Source organism: Plasmopara halstedii, assembly GCF_900000015.1.
Source record: "Plasmopara halstedii genome assembly, contig: Scaffold_816, whole genome shotgun sequence".
NCBI lineage: Eukaryota > Oomycota > Peronosporomycetes > Peronosporales > Peronosporaceae > Plasmopara > Plasmopara halstedii.
The window spans coordinates 2,303,889-2,324,771 of NW_020187732.1; the positions used below are offsets into that span (position 1 = coordinate 2,303,889).

The 20,883-nt window shown below is 41.3% G+C and overlaps 3 protein-coding genes across 3 annotated transcripts; all 3 read right to left on the bottom strand.

The window, feature by feature from the left end:
* Positions 1-859: 859 nt before the first annotated feature.
* Positions 860-2,062, bottom strand: PHALS_14421 (uncharacterized protein; the record flags this gene model as incomplete). Its single annotated transcript, XM_024730234.1, has 1 exon — positions 860-2,062. One exon carries the CDS (start codon positions 2,060-2,062, stop codon positions 860-862), a length of 1,203 nt encoding a protein of 400 aa, XP_024580532.1.
* A 5,224-nt stretch (positions 2,063-7,286) lies between these two features.
* Positions 7,287-7,515, bottom strand: PHALS_14422 (uncharacterized protein; the record flags this gene model as incomplete). The annotated part of the gene is made up of 2 exons (XM_024730235.1): positions 7,287-7,369; positions 7,419-7,515. 2 exons carry the CDS (start codon positions 7,513-7,515, stop codon positions 7,287-7,289), a joined length of 180 nt encoding a protein of 59 aa, XP_024580533.1.
* Positions 7,516-15,701: 8,186 nt separating this feature from the next.
* On the bottom strand, positions 15,702-17,057 carry PHALS_14423 (NLP-like protein; the record flags this gene model as incomplete). The annotated part of the gene is made up of 4 exons (XM_024730237.1): positions 15,702-16,648; positions 16,706-16,733; positions 16,817-16,870; positions 16,947-17,057. The coding sequence occupies 4 exons, from the start codon at positions 17,055-17,057 to the stop codon at positions 15,702-15,704; spliced, it is 1,140 nt and encodes a 379-aa protein (XP_024580534.1).
* Between the last annotated feature and the right edge of the window lie 3,826 nt (positions 17,058-20,883).

The following is a 20,883-nucleotide window of genomic DNA, read 5'->3' on the forward strand; positions in this document are numbered from 1 at the left end:
TAGTGACGCAATTCTTACTCTTGACATGTTTATTTAATGTAATATTTTGCAAAATATTTGATCTTCTAGACCCTAGATCTTAAATCACATACATGAGATAATTCATCTCTTGTCTGCAGCGCTCAGCACAACAGCCTAATAAAGACACAAGTATGACAAACGTCTTTCGAAGAAAAATAGCATTAGCCTAAATTATCAATAAAATGTTTAAAATAAACTGAATTAAAACTGTAGATTTTTTCTCAATGAGCGCTTGTTATAGTATGCAAATGGCTCTTTAGCAAGTGCTGTCGATGTTCTCCGTTTCTAGCAAGGTCAGTAACGAATACATGAACAAACTTGTTAATGAGATATAAATTATTGTGTTCCATTTTACCTCTTGGAGTGACGAAATGGCAGTAAAAAGCATTCAATATATTTTTCAGTCAACACTTTGCTGATGATAAATCCAGATAAACAAATCATCTTTTGCTCCATGGAAGCTTGCGTCTAATCTGTCCAAGAAGCGTCCCATGCTTAATCATATGAGTCGAATTTGAGGTCAGATAACCGCTTTTTTCCAAAATCTTAAACATCTTTGAGACGCTTTCGGCATCGCACCTAGTTCTTCTTTATCATATAATATTTGCAGAACTGATATGCTACCCAAAACAGGGGATATGACTGATCAATTCCATAAGCTGTTTTGAGAAGATTTCTCAAGTATTCCGAATCGGTGACTTTGGCCTTCGCGAATGCTTGTACATGGATGTAGAAGAAAACATGGAGATCAGCATATTTTTAACTAACTGTTTCACTTCCTTGTCATTTCTGTGTGCCATCAGAATATCCACCAGATCATCAAATGGCAGTCGAGACTTTAAATAGTCATACAGATCGTTGTCGTCAAATGAAGAAAAAGCCCCGTAGGTATTGACGTAATGAAGTATCCATTGCAGCTTGTCATTCTTTGTAAGTAACTTTTCCCGTAGATTCTTTCGATGCGTCTCCATTTCTTTTGAACCGAATTATAACTTGCCACTTGCTTGATCTTCCAAGCATCCTTCATTTCTTTTTGAAAGTCATTGCCAGCGTTTAGCGGAAAAGCATCGTTAAATGAACTACTGTCAAGCATCAAATCTATCGCGATTTGCTTCATATACCTCTGCAGAACGTTAATGAAAATGATGTATCGATCTATCCTTTTTTCTTCCGCATAATACCAGTACCAGTCGACGTAATTAAGCCACGCATAAAACAGTTCATTGTGGAGTAAATCTGTAGGATCTAAACCAACAAATAATGTAAACATATTTTCCGGACGATAATAATTTTTTGTCCATTCCTGAAAGACCAAAAACTTGTAGGTGGAATCCAATACCATCATTCGCAGTACAACCCCTACGAGACGATTGAGATCTCGATCGTCTCGAAGTTTATCAAATAGCTTCACCAATTGCCGGCGCAAATAAAGCTGATGTTCTGGTGTTTCAGAAAGTGGTTTATCAACCTGTGCTTCTAGTTTTTCCAATAACAGATCTAGCACCACTTTGTCATCGAACACTTCAGACTCTTCTTTCGAGTTTATCAAAGTCCTGTACAATAGAACTTCGTTCAACCAAGTTCTTAGAGACTCGTCGATAATTTCTAGATCAGTAATGTCTTCGAATTTGATATCATTGAGCTTGGTTCTGAGATCTTCGTAACAGTCTTGTGGTAGCAGTTTCTCGAGCAACCCTTGTTCGTGAATGGTCTTTTTCTTGCCAATCGCATTTTTCAACTCATTCGCCAAATGAGCTGCTAAATTAGGTCTCTCTTCCGATAAACGCTGCAGCACATCACCATAGACATGCTGTGGCATTCTTTCTTCATTCGCTTTGTTGTTAACATGGGCTTTGTTATCCACAAGTGTGACATTATAACTAAGCGCATTACTCGAGATTGCGTAAGCTTCGTGTGGCAATGAGTCAAGAGGAACACGTTCGTTTGTGTCCGAGTCATTGCGTGGTTTTGCTCCCAATTTATTCGCAAAGCAAAAACTCGATCCCGTCACGAAGATGGCGCCGAAAATGCTCACGCGCATGTTGGAAATGAAGAAAAAGTGACTAAATCATTATTATGTACGTGCACATAAAATATTGGAAAGCATACACTCAAGAACGAAACAGCATAAATAGTGTTAATGACACCAATTAGTTTCTGTGGCGACTGTACTACGATAATTGTAAATTTGCACTAAAGAAGAAAATTTGCAGCAAATTTTGGATTTTCTACCCAATTAATATCGATATGAAATAGTCACTAGCCAATTTGACTTGACGAGTCTAAGATTGTGTGTATGTGAGTATGTAAGTTTAAGATCAACATTATTGTCTTGATGAAGAGGACTCAGCTTTTATACACCAATAAAGACATTAAATTTGAGCTCAATAATCGTTCGTTTTTTGTTAAGAAAATCAAAACGTAAAAATGCAATCAATAACACACTCATTGTCATCCAAGTGATTTTACTTCACTTTTATCAGTTGTCGGTAAAAAAATGTTGTGGGGATTAGGAAGGATCTTTGCAATGCGGCGATTTCTACAAAAAGAATTGCAAGAGCATAAACTTGCTCAATTTGCGTATTTCAATCGCGATACAGCTTGAGGAAGCAAAGTGCCATTACAACCTTTACTGCGAAAGTCATAGTTTGACAACAAAAGCACATCAGTTCGTTTCGCAACTGCATCCATCCTGTTTTTTGCCTCATAGACTATGGCATCTTACAAATTCCGTGAGCGGTAAAATGACATGTATGCTTTTGATGGATCAGGAAGACACGTAGAAACACTATATACGCCATTTTAGCTCTAACAAATGGGTTTAAACAAAAGTACGGTGTGGATTATTTTTCGAAACGTACTCCCCAAGTGGCGCATGAATTGTATTGGCTGTATGCGTCGCAGACGGATATGGAATGGAACAGCTGGATGTAAACACTGCGTTAATAAAATAGTGAGCTAAGTGACCGAGTCTATATGGAGATACTGCGTGGAGTTAAGACGGCTGGGGATCATGTTTGTCTGCTGACTAAGGTCATATTCGGGTTAAGACAAGCAGCTAGCGCCTGGAATAGAACGATATATGGAGTCTTCATTTCATATGGCCTTAATAGTTGTGGTGCGGATCAGTGCGTGTATATTAAGCTCTCAAAGAGCGGGTACATTCTCGTTTGCCTCTAGGTGGACGATATGATTATTGCAGCCAAGACATGTGCAGAGATCCGTGAAGCCAAAAATGCCCTCAAGAGTGCTTTCAAAATGAAGGAGCTAGGTGACGTAATCACCAGGAACAGGTGCAGAAGCACTGCAGTCAAAGTCATTTCGCTCTCTCATCGGCTGTCTTATGTACAACTAGACCGGACATTGCCTACATAGTGACGCAACTATCAATATTTAAAAATTCTGAAATACAGCATTGGCGAGCCGCAATTCGTGTGCTACTTTGAAGTCAACGCGCCTGCATGAAATTGTATATGAAGGAGGGATCAGCAATACTATGGCTGAAGCATTCGCGGACGCAGACTGGGAAAGCAATATAGATGACAGACGATCTGTATCGGCTTGATGGTCAAAGTTAATAATGAACCGGTGGTGTTCAAGGCGAAATTTCAAAGAACTGTGGCACTGAGTTCAGCTGAAGCCGAGTAAATGGCACTAAGCCTGTGAACCCAGGAAGTTTTGTGGTCGCACACGGTTTTAAACGACATGAGAAAAGATTAAAATCATGCAACGCAAGTCTAGAAGGACAACCAAGGGGCAATAGCACTGACCCAGAATGCGGGATATTATGCCAGAAGTAAGCATGCCGACATCAAGCATCACTTTAAGCGAGATACCGTTGAAGGCAGAACGATCCAAATCGACTACGTCGACACAAAGCATCAGCTTGCGGACATACTTACCAAGGCGCTAGAGACTCAGACGCTCAAGTCTCTCCGTCAAAAGACAGGCATCAAAAAGCAAAAAGAAAGCATGTTTAAAATTAGCGGTGATCGGGAGTGTTGAGATACATCGCTGAATGTGCGTGGATGACTTCACAAGTATTATGGTAATGTTTACAGTTATTATCATGATCACGGATATTGACTACGGACATAATGGTATTCGTTCATTGGTATCGATAAATAAGATTGCTTCTAGAAGCTTCTATAATGATCTAGACGGATAAGCTTAATAGTAGCGAACCAAGTGCCTGAATATATTTACTTCGGTTCTTACAAACAAACCAACAATCCGGCAAGTAGTACCTGAAGGATCAAAGTCTTCTTGGTCTACGTAAAAGCAAGCAGCTTTTAAAGTTTAGATCTGTGCACAAATAGATGCATGACTGAGGATTAGCAATTTTCAGCGATAACGTGTCAGGTCAAAGAATGTACGAATAGCAAGATCTCGTTGCACTGCTGCGAAATTTACTTGACATAAAGCAATTTCTTCGCCTGTTACCAAAAAAAATCGTGATTAAAGAAGCGAGGATTTAGAAATGTACAACGAGGCTAATATGCAGGCATTTGCACTTTAAAGCTAGTATATATCGAGTGTGCATTCTCTGAGCAACTGATAACGAAGAGTTCAACTACAGTTTTGAGATTAAATGAAGGTAATATTAGGCATATGGCTCATTTTGTGTTTTGCGACTGACACCGTTTTGAAGTCAATTTAGGTAGGATGGATACTGTTATCCGAAGACCTTGAGCTCAAAAATTGATGATTGATCACAATTCAATAATCCAATTTATTGACCACTAAGAGTGCGTACCATGCTCAACATTATCGGATCGATACCGTCATCCCAATCCAAATCAAATCTTGGCCGGCCGAAGGCAAACAAATTCTGGTTTCTCGTTCCAAATATATTTTTGGACACTAGAATGAGCATTTTGAAGATTTATTCGTGCTTATAAGACCACAAAGATGAGCACATTGTACACGAAAACGTGCGACCGCAGTCAATGATGAAGTGAAAATGTAAGCTAGCATGATTCGTGGAAAATGGAAAAGTCACTTGATGGTAATTATTGGAAGGTCAGGCATGAAAACTGATTGCATTTCGTAATGGCCTCTTGGATAGCGTTCTGGGACTCAATCACATCATTGTCCGAGGGAATTTATTGGGCAGATTCATTGTAACCAGGCTGATGCGTAAAAGAAGTTTTTTTTACCTTTTCAAGGCCACCGTACGCATGCAGTCCCACTCGATGAGACCCAGCAAAATTTGGCTCTATTTTAAGCACCGCTAAAATATGTTTTTATGTTTCATGATCGCGAGAAAAGATTTAGTGAGGAATGTTGCAGTTGCTGTGCACCTCGCAAAAATAGATATAAGCCTAAGAGAGTCCACGTTTGCAAGTACTGAGGAAAGTATTGTTTGCCTTACATCAAAAGCGTAGACAAGAGCTATAAGCAAACTTATATTTTGATTCCTGTTATTAAAAAATTAATAATTCAGCTAATTTGCAACGTTATCGATTGCCAATGGAGACAACAGTTGCAGGCGTAATCGTGTGCTTCAAACACCTGGATGCGTCATGATCACCGAGGCGGGAATGTCATGAAGCACACCAAACCAATCGTTCGTTGTGTTTTGGTCACAATTAGCTGACGGTGTCGTTGGTATATGAATCGGTCAAATCATTGATTGATTGAATTGATTTTGCTTCTTCATAGACTAATCACGTATGCCAGACCGATTCTTTGCATATAATCCGTATTTTTGCACATTTGTTAAAATAGTGACCCAGTTTTTCGATTGGTCGATTGATCGTGGGATCAAAACGATATACAAATTTGTGAATGATCGCGAGCTGACATTGTCGTGTACTTCTTAAAAGCTGACAACAGGTCTGAGACGACGACCGGAACGGCCTGATGGGCTGGCACTGCTCATGGAGTAAGCAATGTCAGAATTAATGGAATTGGCAACCAGGTCGCAGGTTGTTTCTCTTGTTACTTTGACAGTTTCCTCTTTCGATACATTGGAAGTTGGTGGACACAACTGGGTATATTTGATGATACTAAGTTAGCCAGATCGATATTGCCAAAGAAAATCACACAAAAATACAAGTGGGTCAACAAAAGCTTTCGGCGGCCGACATAGATCGCGAAAGAGGTTACTCGGCAAGAAAATGTTATAATGTACGTGTTCATAGTATCATCATTATTATAAATATAGCAAAGCTCAGAAGCACTGTGGATAACTAACTCAGGAAAGTAGATTGAGGTGATGATTTTGGATATGGGGTAACGCTGTATAGAATGTATATATTTGGCATTGATAACAATGGCTTTGGAATTCAAATGAAACAATCGTAATTTGATCAAGTCTTAGGTACTAATTACTCAAGGAGCTTTATAAACCGTCCTAAGGACTGCCTTCGAGTATATCCTCCATGAGTTTTTTAACGCGGACTTTACAAATTAAAGCTTCATCTGTGTGAGCCGGTAGAGCTTACACACGCAAAAAATATTAATGCGGGCCTCATCGACCTTACGTCTTAAATAAAAGAAAATAATGAATTAAACACCAATATTATGTTTGATCGGTAAGACATCTTGATGATCCCCTGTCTCAGCTTGTCTCGAGTATTAGTACAGCTGGCGGTCTTCGGCTAGTATATCGCCCGCTGTAAAATCACGCGATCGTGTTATGACAGACCATCAAGAAAGACCGTTCTTGATATCAGCAAGGCATCACTGACTCCTACGGAGCGGTAAAGTTCGAAAGTGCTAGTATTAAGAGCTGGGTCTTTAGAACAAGAAAACACGTGAAATCCTCCTTAGGCTTGAAAGATTGAAGTGGTCATGTACTCGCCTTTCTTTGAATTGAGCAACAGCGCATCGCACTAGCAAATGCTGGCCCGGTCATCGTGTGCTGGAATGATCAAAACCAATTATATTACAATAGAAGTGGCGCGCCTGACATTATAAGCTTCTAAGTCATGATAGCACGATATTTTATCTGCCTGTTCCGGCTTACAATAGTTGAAACCTAGCTTCTCATTTAATTGGTAAAAGTTCTTGGAGCAAGTAAAATAACGAAAGAGTTGCTAAATTTAGTCCAAAAGGTGAATTAGCACATAGCAGGAACGGCGCCTGGCAGTTTTAGAAATTTGTGAATGCTACAGTTTTTATGAACGCACGTTACGAATGAGTGTGGTGGTAATGCTACGAAGCTGGGTCCGTCAAATACGCTTTTCAACAAAAGGTTTTTATAGCGATTTTGAACTGGTTATGTCATTTTTGCCGGCAAGTACTCAAAGTACAAACCTCTAGATTTGTGGCAATTGAACGAAGGACCGGAAAATTGAGCGGCTCTCGGCTCGGCGCCGGAAAACCGGTCGACTTATCGAGTCTGTGGTCGTCGATTCACGCGAAATGAGAAAATAAAAGCTTATTCAGACCGGCTCGCTTATTACCCGTTTGCTCATCGGACGGTACCAGTGCACGACCGATACTCTGATGAGCCATGTATTGTATGTGCTCTTCAAGCTTCGCCATCGTACGAAGAATTATGCCGTAACAATAAGAAATGGTTGCCAAGCGATTGAAGATGGTTAAGATTTTGCTCAATCGTTGCATTATCACAGAGAATATCACATCCGAATGGCTCATGATGGCCAAATTTCAGAATGGCTCTATCAAGCTCATAAAAAATCTTGCGAAGGACGAAGCATTTTGTTGCGTTCGCCTCCTGAAAATGTGTGTCTAACCTAATTTATATTTGCTACTTTTGTGAGAAATGGTTTAGCAGCTTCGCGACATATTCATGACGGCTACAAAAGGTGTAATAAATTGAGCCTGATTTATTAATTTATTGACAACATATTCATTTGCATTCCTTTTGTCACCGGCAAACGCTTTTGCATTTGCACACCCTCTATCATTACTTCGCGTATTTGGTGCATTACGCTAAATTTCGTGGTATCCTTGATTTAGCTGCAGAGTGTGGTCAAACAAATATCACCAAGTCGAATCAAATCGAGCCACTGTAAATAGAATGGCACCACTATTGCGCGGGTATTTATGGGGCCACGAAAAAGCCCGTTGTAAAAGTCGGTATAAAAGCTTTAGGGATATGAAATGTAAAAGCGTACAAATAAATCTTTTAGTTTTTTTTCTTTGGCACTGCGTAAGTGTTTTAAACAGGTATATCCATTACACTGTACACAGGTTCTGTCTGCCCATTATTCTGGGTGAGTCAGCTGTATAGTTGTCTAATCTTAGCATAAACAGCGGTACAGCGGTACAACGGTTATTAAACACCCACTACTAAGCGCTCAAATGAGTCCGAAATAGTGACCACCGGCAAGGTATGTTGGCGCGAACTTTCGTCGCCGAACAACTTAGCCGCACTTGCACAGATAATTGTGTCGGCTATAGCAGCGATACGAGCCATCATGTTCTGACAATTTGTCAAGATCACAACATCGGTGTTACCGGACGTGTAGGAGAATTGCTGCAACATATACTTTCTAACAATATCACACAAATCGCTTTTATACAATCCAGCACAATCGTACGAAAGCTACACAAGACTTGGTGTAATTGTGAATGTTCATAAGTATCAAAAATTCTCCGAAACGTTGAAGACTGGGATACACGCAGACTGCTTTCCGCAAGCCGAAATGTACGACAACTCCAGTATGAGGGATAGTCAAATGTACATATTTAGTAAATGTCGCGATAAAGTAAATCATATATACGAACTCCTATAAGCAGAGAAAACCAACAGCATTATTTTATAACTTTTTTTATGCACACTCTGAATTCATAGCCTTCTTGGTAAACTCGCCGCACTTCGTAGCATTTGAGTCAATCCCACGACACAGTCATGAAGAACCATATCATCGGCGAGGATGGGACAAGAAATGATTGCGTACCTAATCTGTGGCAGAAAGACCCGTTTGATCAGCTTTTGGCTATCTTGGGTCTTGTTGACTCTTTCAATTGACAGTCAAATGACCGAACCAGTATTTGCAGTTCTGAGAGCGCTCGGCAGTTTTAAAATAGAAAATCAGAAACATCTAAGTTTGCTTGTTTGGACTCCAGTGGAGAAACAGATGGTTCCCATATTGAGGCCGTCGATTTTGAAAGTTCATGCCTTCGAAGCCCGTGACAGAAATTTGCTCAATCCTAGGTCAGAATGTTGGATCTTATTGATACAGCCTTGCTTGTCTATGTTCCGTCGAGTTTAAAATCTCACAGTGAGGAGGTCCCGCGCGAGAACGGGCACATCAGTGCAGTATTTCGATAAAAAGCCTTTTTAATGACGACCTTATCATTGTTGCAGCTGTCGCCTTCTATCGATGCGAACCATGTCCGCCTGGACTCTTGTCTACCCGTCAACAGAGGCAGGAAGTACGACTGTGCTGAGGCATTATTAGCACTCATCATTGCGACGGCGTCTGACTGTTTCTCGAAAAGAAATAAAATACTCTATTCCATGGAGGATCCTCAAAGGTGCGGCTTTCAGCGATACTAATTACATCCACCAAACTACCTTGAAAACTCATTAAATGTCGTATGTAATGTGGGGTGCAATTCTTAGGCCGCGAGGGCAGGGCATGTGAATGTAAGTCCTGCGAGCGTACCAGAGATGATACAACTTTGTCGTGCTGAGGTAATAGAAAGAAACATTAGCTGCTGCTGAGCAAGGCGAAAAGCGCAGAAGTGCATGTGATGAGATACCGAATATATGCGCATGCGTATCCCTTTCCTTTCAGCTGAGAGATCCGAAGAGTCAAACTCACGCGCATTGGGAAGTGCCAAATCCCTCATTAAAAATTGTCAAGCCTCAGTAGGCTTGAGGCGGCTTGATGAAAAATGATGAATGGAAGTGGGTAGTGTGGTGCTTCATAGAGGTCGTAATGGACAGAATCTGAGCGTTTAAAGAAGCAGTACTCTCAAGTATCTGTAGCTCACAGTCCAAGATTTTCGGCTGTTAACGCGCGGTTGGAACACCACGAGTAATGGGTCGACAAGAAGTCGAAATAATAAAGATGTACTTATATCCTGATAAGGCTTTGCTGGGTCAAGAATACACTCTGTCAGAAAAAAATGCTTGTGGCTCTGGCACAAAGCAATATAGTTGCATGCAGGACGTGAGTGTGTCTAAAATTGATCGAAACACTATTTCAGGCTCAAAGTATTACAGTGTTTCAATGTCTCAGGATGAAACGAAAAAGAGCAATATATTGCGTCTTTAAGGGGTACTCAGTTGAGAAGGTAAAAGACAGTTGTATGTCGTGCTATATAAAATGTATACCTGGCTTGATGGTAATTCTAGCTATGAGCTGCATCTCGTGCCAGGGATGCAGGAGATTGAGTGACTGGAAATCGCAATCTTTAGTTCCAGAGACTACCAATGTGGAGGTTAACTCTAACTTGCTCCTGGCGCTAAAGATTGTAAGAATTGCTCAACGTTGTCACGATATGATGATACAACTGAGTCGAAACTACAGTGGGGTAAGTCTTAGGTGCGAAGCAGTAAAGCTCCACCGATAATAGGAGAGAATTTTGTTCACTCAAGATCGAAGATACTGGAGAAATACACTCATATATGTAGTGGCCGAAGTTTTGTAGAAAGTCTCCCTTTTCCTTCACAGCCTCTGAAAGAGGCTCCCATGGAGCTGGAGGTATTTTCTGTAAGGAAATGCAGGAGGGTGCCATCACCAAAAAAGTACGGCTGGTTACGAAGGAAAAGCTGACCTTGTTATCCTCCATGGATGATTTAGTCTTTGAGGATATTTGCAATGCACTGCGCGCGATCAATAAAGCAGATTCGAGGAGCTTACGCATCTCTATAATTCATTGTTGACGAAATTACATGATGTGGTGAAGGAAGATTCGACTCATGTGCTACCTGTGGAAAGGGAATTGCACCGTGAAATCAACCTGGTCCCCCGGACTCGACAATTAAGTCCTGTAGCAATGTCTCTTACCAGGAATAGTATGGTGACATTGGCGCTTTTCTTTCTCGCAAAACACAAACCGTGTTTAATAGAAAGCTTACAGCTTCGCACTCGGCGCCAACTTTTTGAGTCAGAAAGGCTGACGTCCAGTGACGGTTTGTGAATGATTTAGACGAAGAAAAATGTCGTCAACATTCTGGAGCGATGTAATTACTTTAATAGATCATGCTGCTGTTCACATTTGCTCTCAACCTATTTGATGAGTACATTTCAGCTTTATGGCAGCTACTTCATGCGGTGCGTATTTTAAGTGAGATTCTTTGATAGTGGCTAGTTATGCTACGGGTCAGTATCGAATACACCAGCCACACTCTATCGCCCGATGAATCAGCTGTTAGGCTACACCATTGCTATACACAAACCTAATTCGACGACATATTCGTGCAGATCACGGAAAGGCAAATGTTAAAATGACATTAAAACCTTGCGATCGGTGCTCTTTTATATAAATTAATACCAATATAAACAAGAAAAGTGTGTCTTTGATGTCAACAAAATTCAGTTTAATTCATTGTGAAAGTACTCTGAGCGGAATTGCTCGAAGTATCCCTCGCAATGGGAAGGATATCGCTGCCTCACATCATCATCTGATACTTTTCGTCTACCATGACGTGGGCACTGGACAAAGCGCAGTTAGCTGTGCTGTTATGCAGCCTTCCCTCATAAAAGTATGCGCTGGAATGACTGCATTTTGCCGTAAAATCTTTGAAACAGAAAGTAGATGGAGAGAGAAAAAATTACTTTGCCTCGCCATACCGGTTCGTGCTTTCATCGCACAATAAACTGCTTTCATCAAAGATAATACACGTGGTAACTTTTTTAGTTACACTTCGTGGTACACGTTTAGCAAATGGTGGACAAGGCGTGTATAATCGTCGGGAGGATAAATTTTGCTGACCTACTCCTCATACTTAGTTTGTGGTGAGTGACCTTGATGATAGATTCACCCATGACGGATGGCGAGCTCGGTTCCCTCTTAAGTAGTTTGATTTCTTGCGCATTTCCGCGAAAACCATTTCTCCAACTCAAAAGTAATTCCACCGACTGTATTGAATGGATACATTCTATCGTGAATTACCTCGGCTCTCAGCTCATGATTACCACGCAAACCCGTGGAGAGTCACTGCTCCACACGGTGGGCGTGTCGTATTGTAGTGCTGACTCAAGAGCTCTGTTAAATCGAGACATAAATAAGTCATCAGTGTAATTATCAGGGCCTTGCTCTAGTACTTGCGACCTACAGAATCTCATCAACTCCAATAGCTATTGCTTAGGAGACGACAAAACCCTGTCACTTCCACTTTTCGCAGTCACTGTCATCGGGAACAATAGCCCGAAGCTGTTATTCACCGTTCCACCAGGGTAACAATCTGATAACCACAATCCTTCGTGAAAATTTCCGGTCAATGTATAAACTTTAATGACTGCGATATGCAATCGCACTTTTTTGTTACATCCTAAGACCTTGGCTTATTGCTGATTTTTCCTTCTGAGCTCTGCTCCAGGTACCTTTCAACATCAGTGCTATTGATTTGAAACACTCACATGTATTGCACGGAAGCTATCGTTGCTTTGGGGTCGCACCAAAGAAGATTCTGCGTTCTGGTAGAGGTGATATTGTGAATCGTCAACGCAACACCAGGAGCGAAGTGCGTGCTACCTAACTTTTTTTTTTTACTTTCGACGTCTTATAGTCCTTGGCATATAGCCACGCCTTACATAGAGTGAGATCGCGTGTGTCGTGTTTAGGACTAGACAGGGTTTCACTATGTCAAAGTCCACACAGTTCACCCAAACGACATGTCTCCATGGTAAGACGCACGAATACTGTATACGTATCCGGAATTTTAATGCCATCGCATACTTCTCCTGTTCTCAGGCGTCGCGCGTCGTACATAATTGCATACCACTATTGAATTTACCAAGTCTTTTCATGCCTTTACAAAAAACGAGACGTTGACATTAGTAACGAACAACACTGGGAGTAATCTTTTGACGGTGGGGTCACAGTGGCCGCAGCATACATGAGGTACCCTGACGGCACCAAAATAGTACTTTGCATGGAATGCAATGCCCACCGCTTCTCGAGAGAAGTAGGATTGATGCAGAAAAGTGTTGATGTTTGTCGCACCTGGTCGAGTTACCTAAGCATCCTTTCGGCAGCGATGAGAATGCATATCACCTGGGCAGAGTACGCCTATTCACAATAAACCATTGCATGCATTACAAGATTTGGCTCCACCGTAGGCCTGATCCAGGCGGTGCGATCACGTTAAAAACGCATGCTTTACCAAGGACTTGCACGTCCTCAATTATGCGCGCGACATTCTAGCCTTGAGATTGCAAGTGGGATGCGTCGTGTCTTCGATCTGAGAAAATACGAATCCACGGTCATCACAGCTTTCCAATTAATGAAGAACATTCTAGCTGTCCCGACCATATAATGCTCAGCTCCAGCGACCCCAAAGTCGATTTCATCTGTTTTTAAACCATGGCCAATATCAGCGACCTCACGATGAATACCATTTGTCTGTTCACCGACGCCTGGTTAGGGTGCTAGTAGACGTGCCTCGCCTGCGCATTTTCAAAGCTTGTGAGCGTCATCAAGTAAGACGAAGATCTTTTGCCGCCAGCTCCCAGATCGCATGAGGTTTTATACAAAGAAAAGGTTGTTAAGGTGGTCTCTTGGTCCCGAGGGATCGTACTCGAACAATAATGTTCGCTCTTCGCAGAGATACTGCCCTTCATTAACTCGTTCGTGGGATTGACCACAAATGCAATTGGTTTGTCATGCACATTGCATGAAAAAGCATTGACTGTTTAATTCTGCGTGAACAACGTACCGATGCTGGGCTCGTGTCATCCAAACTAGCGCGATGCCAAGATCTACTAAGGTAACTCAGACCTTGAGCTGTTTTCTTTATGCATTAAAAAGGGGGTCTGTCCTGACAAATACTTCATATGCATGTATTACCATAATAAAACGGGCTAAATACAAATGTTTAACGTTCACAACATTCAGCTCACAAAGTGATCTATTGTAAAACGCAGCCGATGTACTACGTCGGGCTAACTTCGCCGCGTGAAATAGTACGAGGGATATAGGCACGGCAAGATGCAGGACACTCACGATACTAAGGTTTGTAGCGACTTCTGTAATTTCTATGCTACGTTAAAATTTAAGTTCATATCGAAGTTGATTTCAAAAATCATTCGGGGTATCCACGCTTTTTGCCAGTTCGTCTGGTATCAGCTCAGACGATAAAAATACCCAAAAACACCCAGGGCTTAAAACCACATTAAGCACTTGGTCTGATCCATAATATCTCACAAGAACTCTTTCTTCTAAAACACTCCACTAAGCGTAGCGCAATAACTTTTGTTTCGTTGGCGTGAAGGCATGGCTACAGCTATGTCTAAAGGCCCAAGATGTGACAGTTTTACTCTAACATTGGCACGTGAAAGAAAGCATGACCTTTTTTTACACCAACTTGGTACGAACCGCCATTGTGGTGGAAAGCCCTGTGTATGGTGGTGCGGCTGATGGTGGCTGTAGGCATCGACCCGCTCAGCTAGGTATAGACTGTCAATGACAATACCATTGCGTGACTCACGAACTCAGGAATGCATTAGATCAACCACTTATCTAAAAACAATATATTAAACTTTCTATCGTACTTAGAGTATCCTTTGAAGTACGAAACCCTAAGCAATAGTCTTTTGTTTTTATCGAAATTCCTATCTATATAGATTGCTACAGCAATGCCTCCTGGATATCGTAGCAGAGTCCAAGCTACTTTTATAAGTATTGATCTATGGTTTATATTGCTTTGGGCGTGTAATTGTATGTATTCTAAATGGCAGGCTTCGAGTTGATTTATGCACAAAAATTAGAATGAATGCGATTTTATTATGCAACGGATTTGAGAGGTAGGGATCATTTCTGTATTCTGGCGACTATTCGTTCAGCTTGCTTCGATGTCAAATGGTAGCAGACTTCACTAATTATGTTTTTCGTTCCGTAGACATAAGCGTTAAACGTTGGGAAGATGTCAGTCAGGGAGACAGGAGTAATACAATTAGATTTGCAATAGTAAGTTTCAAACTGCTATTCTCACGACGGCAAATACGACGCCTTTTAACACTTGACTTGAACATCGTAGCGCGGCGCATGATCTCCTATCAATTCACAACCAAAATGGGCTTCTGTAAAATGAATGCGCTTTGATGCGTTCTGATTAAATGCGGCATTGTTTCTCAAATCCAATACAGTTTACAATAACTTTACAAAATGGCCTAACGTTAAATTTTTTACAGAACAACTATTGGGTTTAAGAGCTGATGTTTCATAAACTCTCTTACACAAGTATTATAATTTCGTCGTGTATATTTTGACGCTAGCGAGTATAGTGGTAAAATGAAAATTGTTTACAGCAAGGATCATTCATGTCCACGTGCCAACTGATTTAAAAACCCTATAGTTGTGCTGTATAAATCTTATCGTTAGGCCGTTAATAAATGTGCCTAAATGTTTTCGTTAAGTTTTTAGACTTCTGTACTGGATTTGAAAAATAATGCCGCAGTTTGATCAGATCTAGCTAATGTTAAAGCAGAATCAAAGCTTAAGAGATAAAAAAAATATCTACTACCGCGATTTAGTCCATTAGATTCATAAACTTAATGACTAAGAAACAAGTGTTGCAAATCTGCAGCCTAAAATGGATAAGCACTACTTAGCATTGGACGAAACCACTTGTCTTGAATTGGCGACTCCATACGCCAATCAGAGTAATGAACAGAAGATAGCGCTGCTCGAGCCTCATCTGTAAGCTGCTCCCAAGTTATGAGAGTCTGCAACTCACCAACTTTTTCTGTCAGCTTGAGTCCAGTCTTATCCCAAAAATGATTTTCGTGTAGCTTGACCTTCAAAGACTTGTGGTTAAGAAGATACTTTGACTTGAGTGGTGAATATTTTTTAATTCTGTTGCCGACACCAGAGGTTGATGCAGCGAGAATAGTCGAGACATCCGGATCCGGGCTGTCTGTCCAGACAACGACAAAGGTCCAAAAATGACTATGGCCGTCAACATCCCAGATGTTTTGGTCCAGGGCTCTCGGAAGGTACCACGCGTACATAATGGCCCACTTGCCTCGGTACCAATCGGATCGCGAGTAAATTTGGGAACCGCGGGGAGATCCATTACATCGAGACTGAAAGAAGATTTTCCAGGGAAGTCCCTCACTTAGTGATCCATCCGCCTGCACTGCAGGATATGGATAACATGCACCCAATACGTAAAGCCGTGGTTGGTACTTGATCGCAGATTTCTGAGAATCCGTAGTTGGTTTACGCTGTTTAAATGGCTGCACTTCGTTGACATTTACAAAGTTGTAATGGTCGGGAATGGTTCGTGACTTTGCTGAGTGTTTCGAGACGTTAGCGTCAGCCCATTTCGCAAAGCCATGGGATGCAACAAGGATAGCAATTGCTCCGAGAAGAACGGCACGTGGGCTCATCAATTCGGTGAGAGAAGAAATGAAAAGTAGGAAATTCGATTGAAGCAGTTTACTTTCGTACTTATTCTCGAATTTCGGCGAGTTGGCACCAGGTGCTGTAAAGCTGGGAAAGATTCTGATTCCCGATCTTTCGGATTGCGCTCCTATCCACAAACTTTAATGAAAACGCACATATTCGGCATCCGTAAGAAGTTGCGTACCTAATTCTGATCGATCACAGATAATATGCTGTTTCGAGAACGGACGAGCCCATCATTATGCACAGCATCAGGGATGAATTGAAGCTCAGGACAAAATGCGGGTGCTAAAACGAAAACAGATGGCGGAAACGACGCTGAAATATGATTATCCAATGCCCATCGAGACTGATCCGCGAAAGAGGTTTGCGCTCAGCAGGAATGTCACAAAGCAGTTTGATTAACCAAATATAATGCACCCTACCATGCTCTTTAAGAAGCTCAGGAGACGAAGGTTTATAAGCTTGATTTGAGTATTAAGATCGCAAATACAATTAAGTGGACGACGCACTAGAATCATGTCTGCATTTGGCATTTCAACGATGGCGCATGATCAATTCCGGCCTCGCCTGTAAATTGTGAAAATATTTATCAGTTAACCGCTTATCGCTAGTCAGTAGTGAGTTACATTTTCCAAAATTATTTTAAGAGTTCTGAGTCTTTTTTCATCCAAACCACAAAAAGAGTTATACAGTCTCTTTAGTCATATTAAAACATTAGCTAAATGGCTGCACTTCAAAACACATAGATGGTCATTGTCTCGACAGCCTTCTCCAAAGAATTTCTACAAAATTCAAATCTAAGCTTTTTCGAGCTCTGATAATATTGTCATTAAATTACTACTATGCTGATGTATAATGATTGGTACAAGATGCTTGAAAAGTGTGAAGGTCAGCAATAAGCGGAATGCTTTTCTACATGTTTAAGCTAAGAATTGAATTTGATATATTTAATTTCGAGCAAAGGAGTTTTTAAAGCTCACTTCCGCGCACAGACTTCATCGTGATCAAAACTTTCTCTGCGCGAGGTGCATGGCAATTCCGTCGCAAATCGACCCACCTATGGCCCTGTGCGCGGACGAAAGAAAGTTGTAATACTCATTTGTAGTGAATCTCTCTATCTTGTCCGATATCGCACGCAAGCAACTAATCTTAACACCTTTCAGTATCATCGATGCGACCATTCGAAAATTAGCCATCACCATTGTAGTTCCAAGTTAATTTCCGCAGTTTTGTCTGTTAAGTGGCTTTGCATGCCACTTCCGTCAGAAATTCGCAGTTTCGAATACGATGTCGATCCTGGTTTCGTATGTAAATGCGACAGTTACTCCACTCATGGCTACAACAAGAGAGGGAGAGGATGTTTGCAGCACATCGAGTATCAGCTACAGCGATATTATAAAGGCTGCGACTTTCAGCATTTATAGGCTTTCCGTTTGGCTATGTGCAGAACCACGGCAGTGTAAAGTATGCTATGTTGCGAGGACGTAATTAAAGTCACTCTCAAAAATTAACAACGGTTCGTACAGGACAAAGCGACAAAAGAGTAGCTATGAATGAAAGCTACGACGCATCAGCGATGTCGGGCAGTAGATAGAAAAATTTAATCGCAATGACTATAGGAAAACACGAAGGAGTGGTGTCTGTGACGCAGGCAAGTAAGTTCTCTTCTAATGATCCATTATCTCGATATCTGCGCGTGATGTCGGTCTACGTTGCAATGTGGATGTATGTAATTTTCACAAATCGGTATAGCAAATAACACAGCCTAAGGTATATTCTACTTGACAAGTCTTTGACTTGTGAACCAATCTTTCACACTTGTGTGTCAATAGTTAACTGTATAACTTCAAGAGCTTATCGAGTTTCATTATATCTCGCACTGACATGGCCATGCGCTGAGCTTTATTTTGCTCAAAGGCAGAGTATGCGAAAACGGCATAATGATGAATACTTCCGACTTATCAAGAATCAGTCCAAGTTCTATGAAAGACACAGTTAACATTTTAAGATTTCTATGTCAAAGATTATATAAGTGAACAGATTGCTATCAGGAACTTTTCTCCCAGATCAGGACCTAAACAATTGCATTAACCTTTAACTTTTCAAATGGCATGTCAGAGCGCGACATACATATTTCTGCTCTTCCGAAGTGACTCTTTGTCACAGTCTACCAGCACAAATTTTAATTTAAACCAATCGCTTAGGACTAAACAAATCCATTCGAAAATAAAAATTTAAGGGCTTGAAAACCTTATTTGAACATTCCGGCTTGGACTTCACCAACAAAAGACGTCTTTGTCGTCATTATTAATAACCGACGGTCATTGCGCTCGCGTCTGCAACGCTCACTCATTAAAATACTACAGCAACGCCGTTTTCGAGAAAGCTTGCGAGTCTTTTGCTTTTTTTCTCAGATTTCGATACATAACTAACTGCCCATAAACTTGGTTTGACAAGCAATAAATCTGCGTGTAATTTCTAAGAAGATAAGGGATCAACGAAGTTGACGCGAACTAAGCACAGACTCAATGAGCTCGCGCAAACAAATGCACAAACGTAGAGTCTGTAAATAGTATTCAGTATCGGAGCCCACATTTTCTGACAGTTGGAGATTATCGTGCACAATAGTACAGAACTTACCCCGTTTCATCCACCTCACCCAGATATGGACCAGACTGACGCTTACAAATCATTTGCCTGTTTGTGTCAGTGCATAAAAGTGAGTGCTTCGCGAGCAACTGATACGCTTTGAAATTAACTCCAAACTTTGCAATTTTCCGTGCCTGCTTGCTCGTATCGTAATTAACTCTTTTGAGCATCTTCCTATAGTTTAGCGAGGCTCAAAAAAAAGAGCGTTGTCCATTTACTGTTGCTTTAAAAATTTTACCCATTTTAGAAGCCGATGTAATCTCTGGTGAATGGTCACAGCGGTTGACCGAATTCGAACCCAGCACCTCTTTATCATAAAGCCATTATCCGAGAAATCTACCGTGGTCGAGGCTCTTACTGTGCTTCATTTCGCCCCGCACCTTCATCACTTTTGCGACGCCGGTTACTCACGACGAATACCACTTCATCATTAGTGAACTGGAATTGATTAGGTAGTCCAGCTTGCTCAGCTATAAGCAAAAAAGCCACATCGACTCAAGCCAGAATCATCACGTTATATTGATGCTTCGTGGGACAATTCGTAATCGAGGCGACGCAAAGGCGCATAGACCTATGTATTATTACAACGATGATGATACTTTACCGAGACGGTACCCTTTCGCATGGATTGATAAGCATTTCGTCATTCTCTGCACGCTGTGAGCAGGAGCATGTGATTAATATTACAAACAGCATCAAGCCTAGCATGTATAAACTAATCTTGATGAGAGCATACTGCATTGCAAGTAGCATTTTGCCCTAATATGGATAAGGTTCGCTGCAGCTTTAAGCCGGAGGGATTCCAGCACGATCACGCTTTCATATCTGTCGGTATCTGTATCGCATATCACACAGCCTCTTGCAAAGGCTGAAGTGTGAAATGTTGTAACTAAGTAAAAAGACCAGATTTGTGGCGCAAGTGAAACGCTCCATCTCTTCATTCGCGCAGCGATACCTTTTGGCATGCTTTGGAAGTAAATTGGTGGGTTGTGCCTTGTCGGTTTACTTTGAAATATAGCTGTGCATGAAACTGGCCGTGCAAAGCAAGGTTCAGGTCTTTATAAGACAAATGCACTGGCCAACAAGCAATGATATTTTTCAACACGAGATCTGCCCGTAGATCCTGATACTCAGCGCAGCAACAGAGTGGGATACCAAATACACAATCGTCAACTATCGAAATAGCACGTGAATTGCATCCAACCAAGCACTGATCATAAGTTCTCGGTATGGTTGCTGACATTGACCTTCTTGTGCGTTGCACAAATACCGGCAACGGCTGTCGTCGAAATAGCTTTGCGTATAGCCAACACATGATGTCAAGCTACGTCATCAAACAATCGTACGTCAGTGGTGTGCTACACATTTCATGTGGCTCTTACAACCACTCCTCAAGTATTTCAATGTATAAGCGCTACATTTCAGAGGTAAAATATAGTACATTTTGAACAGGTCAAGATTGTGAACAAAGAGCAGCCGACCAAATCATTTATTGGCTCATCCTAAATAGATATCGGCACTTGTTCAGAATCATGACTGTCTTAATTTCATATAAGCATTTCTTCACCACTTGCCGCTCGTCTCTCTTACACAGAAGGCGTTAAGACTTATTCTCACTCGCCAAATCGCTCGTTGTTTCGAACGAAAAACGCCTTCCACTCTCGACCCGCTCTGGCAAAGGAGACAGCAGCACATTACTGTTCGGTGTTG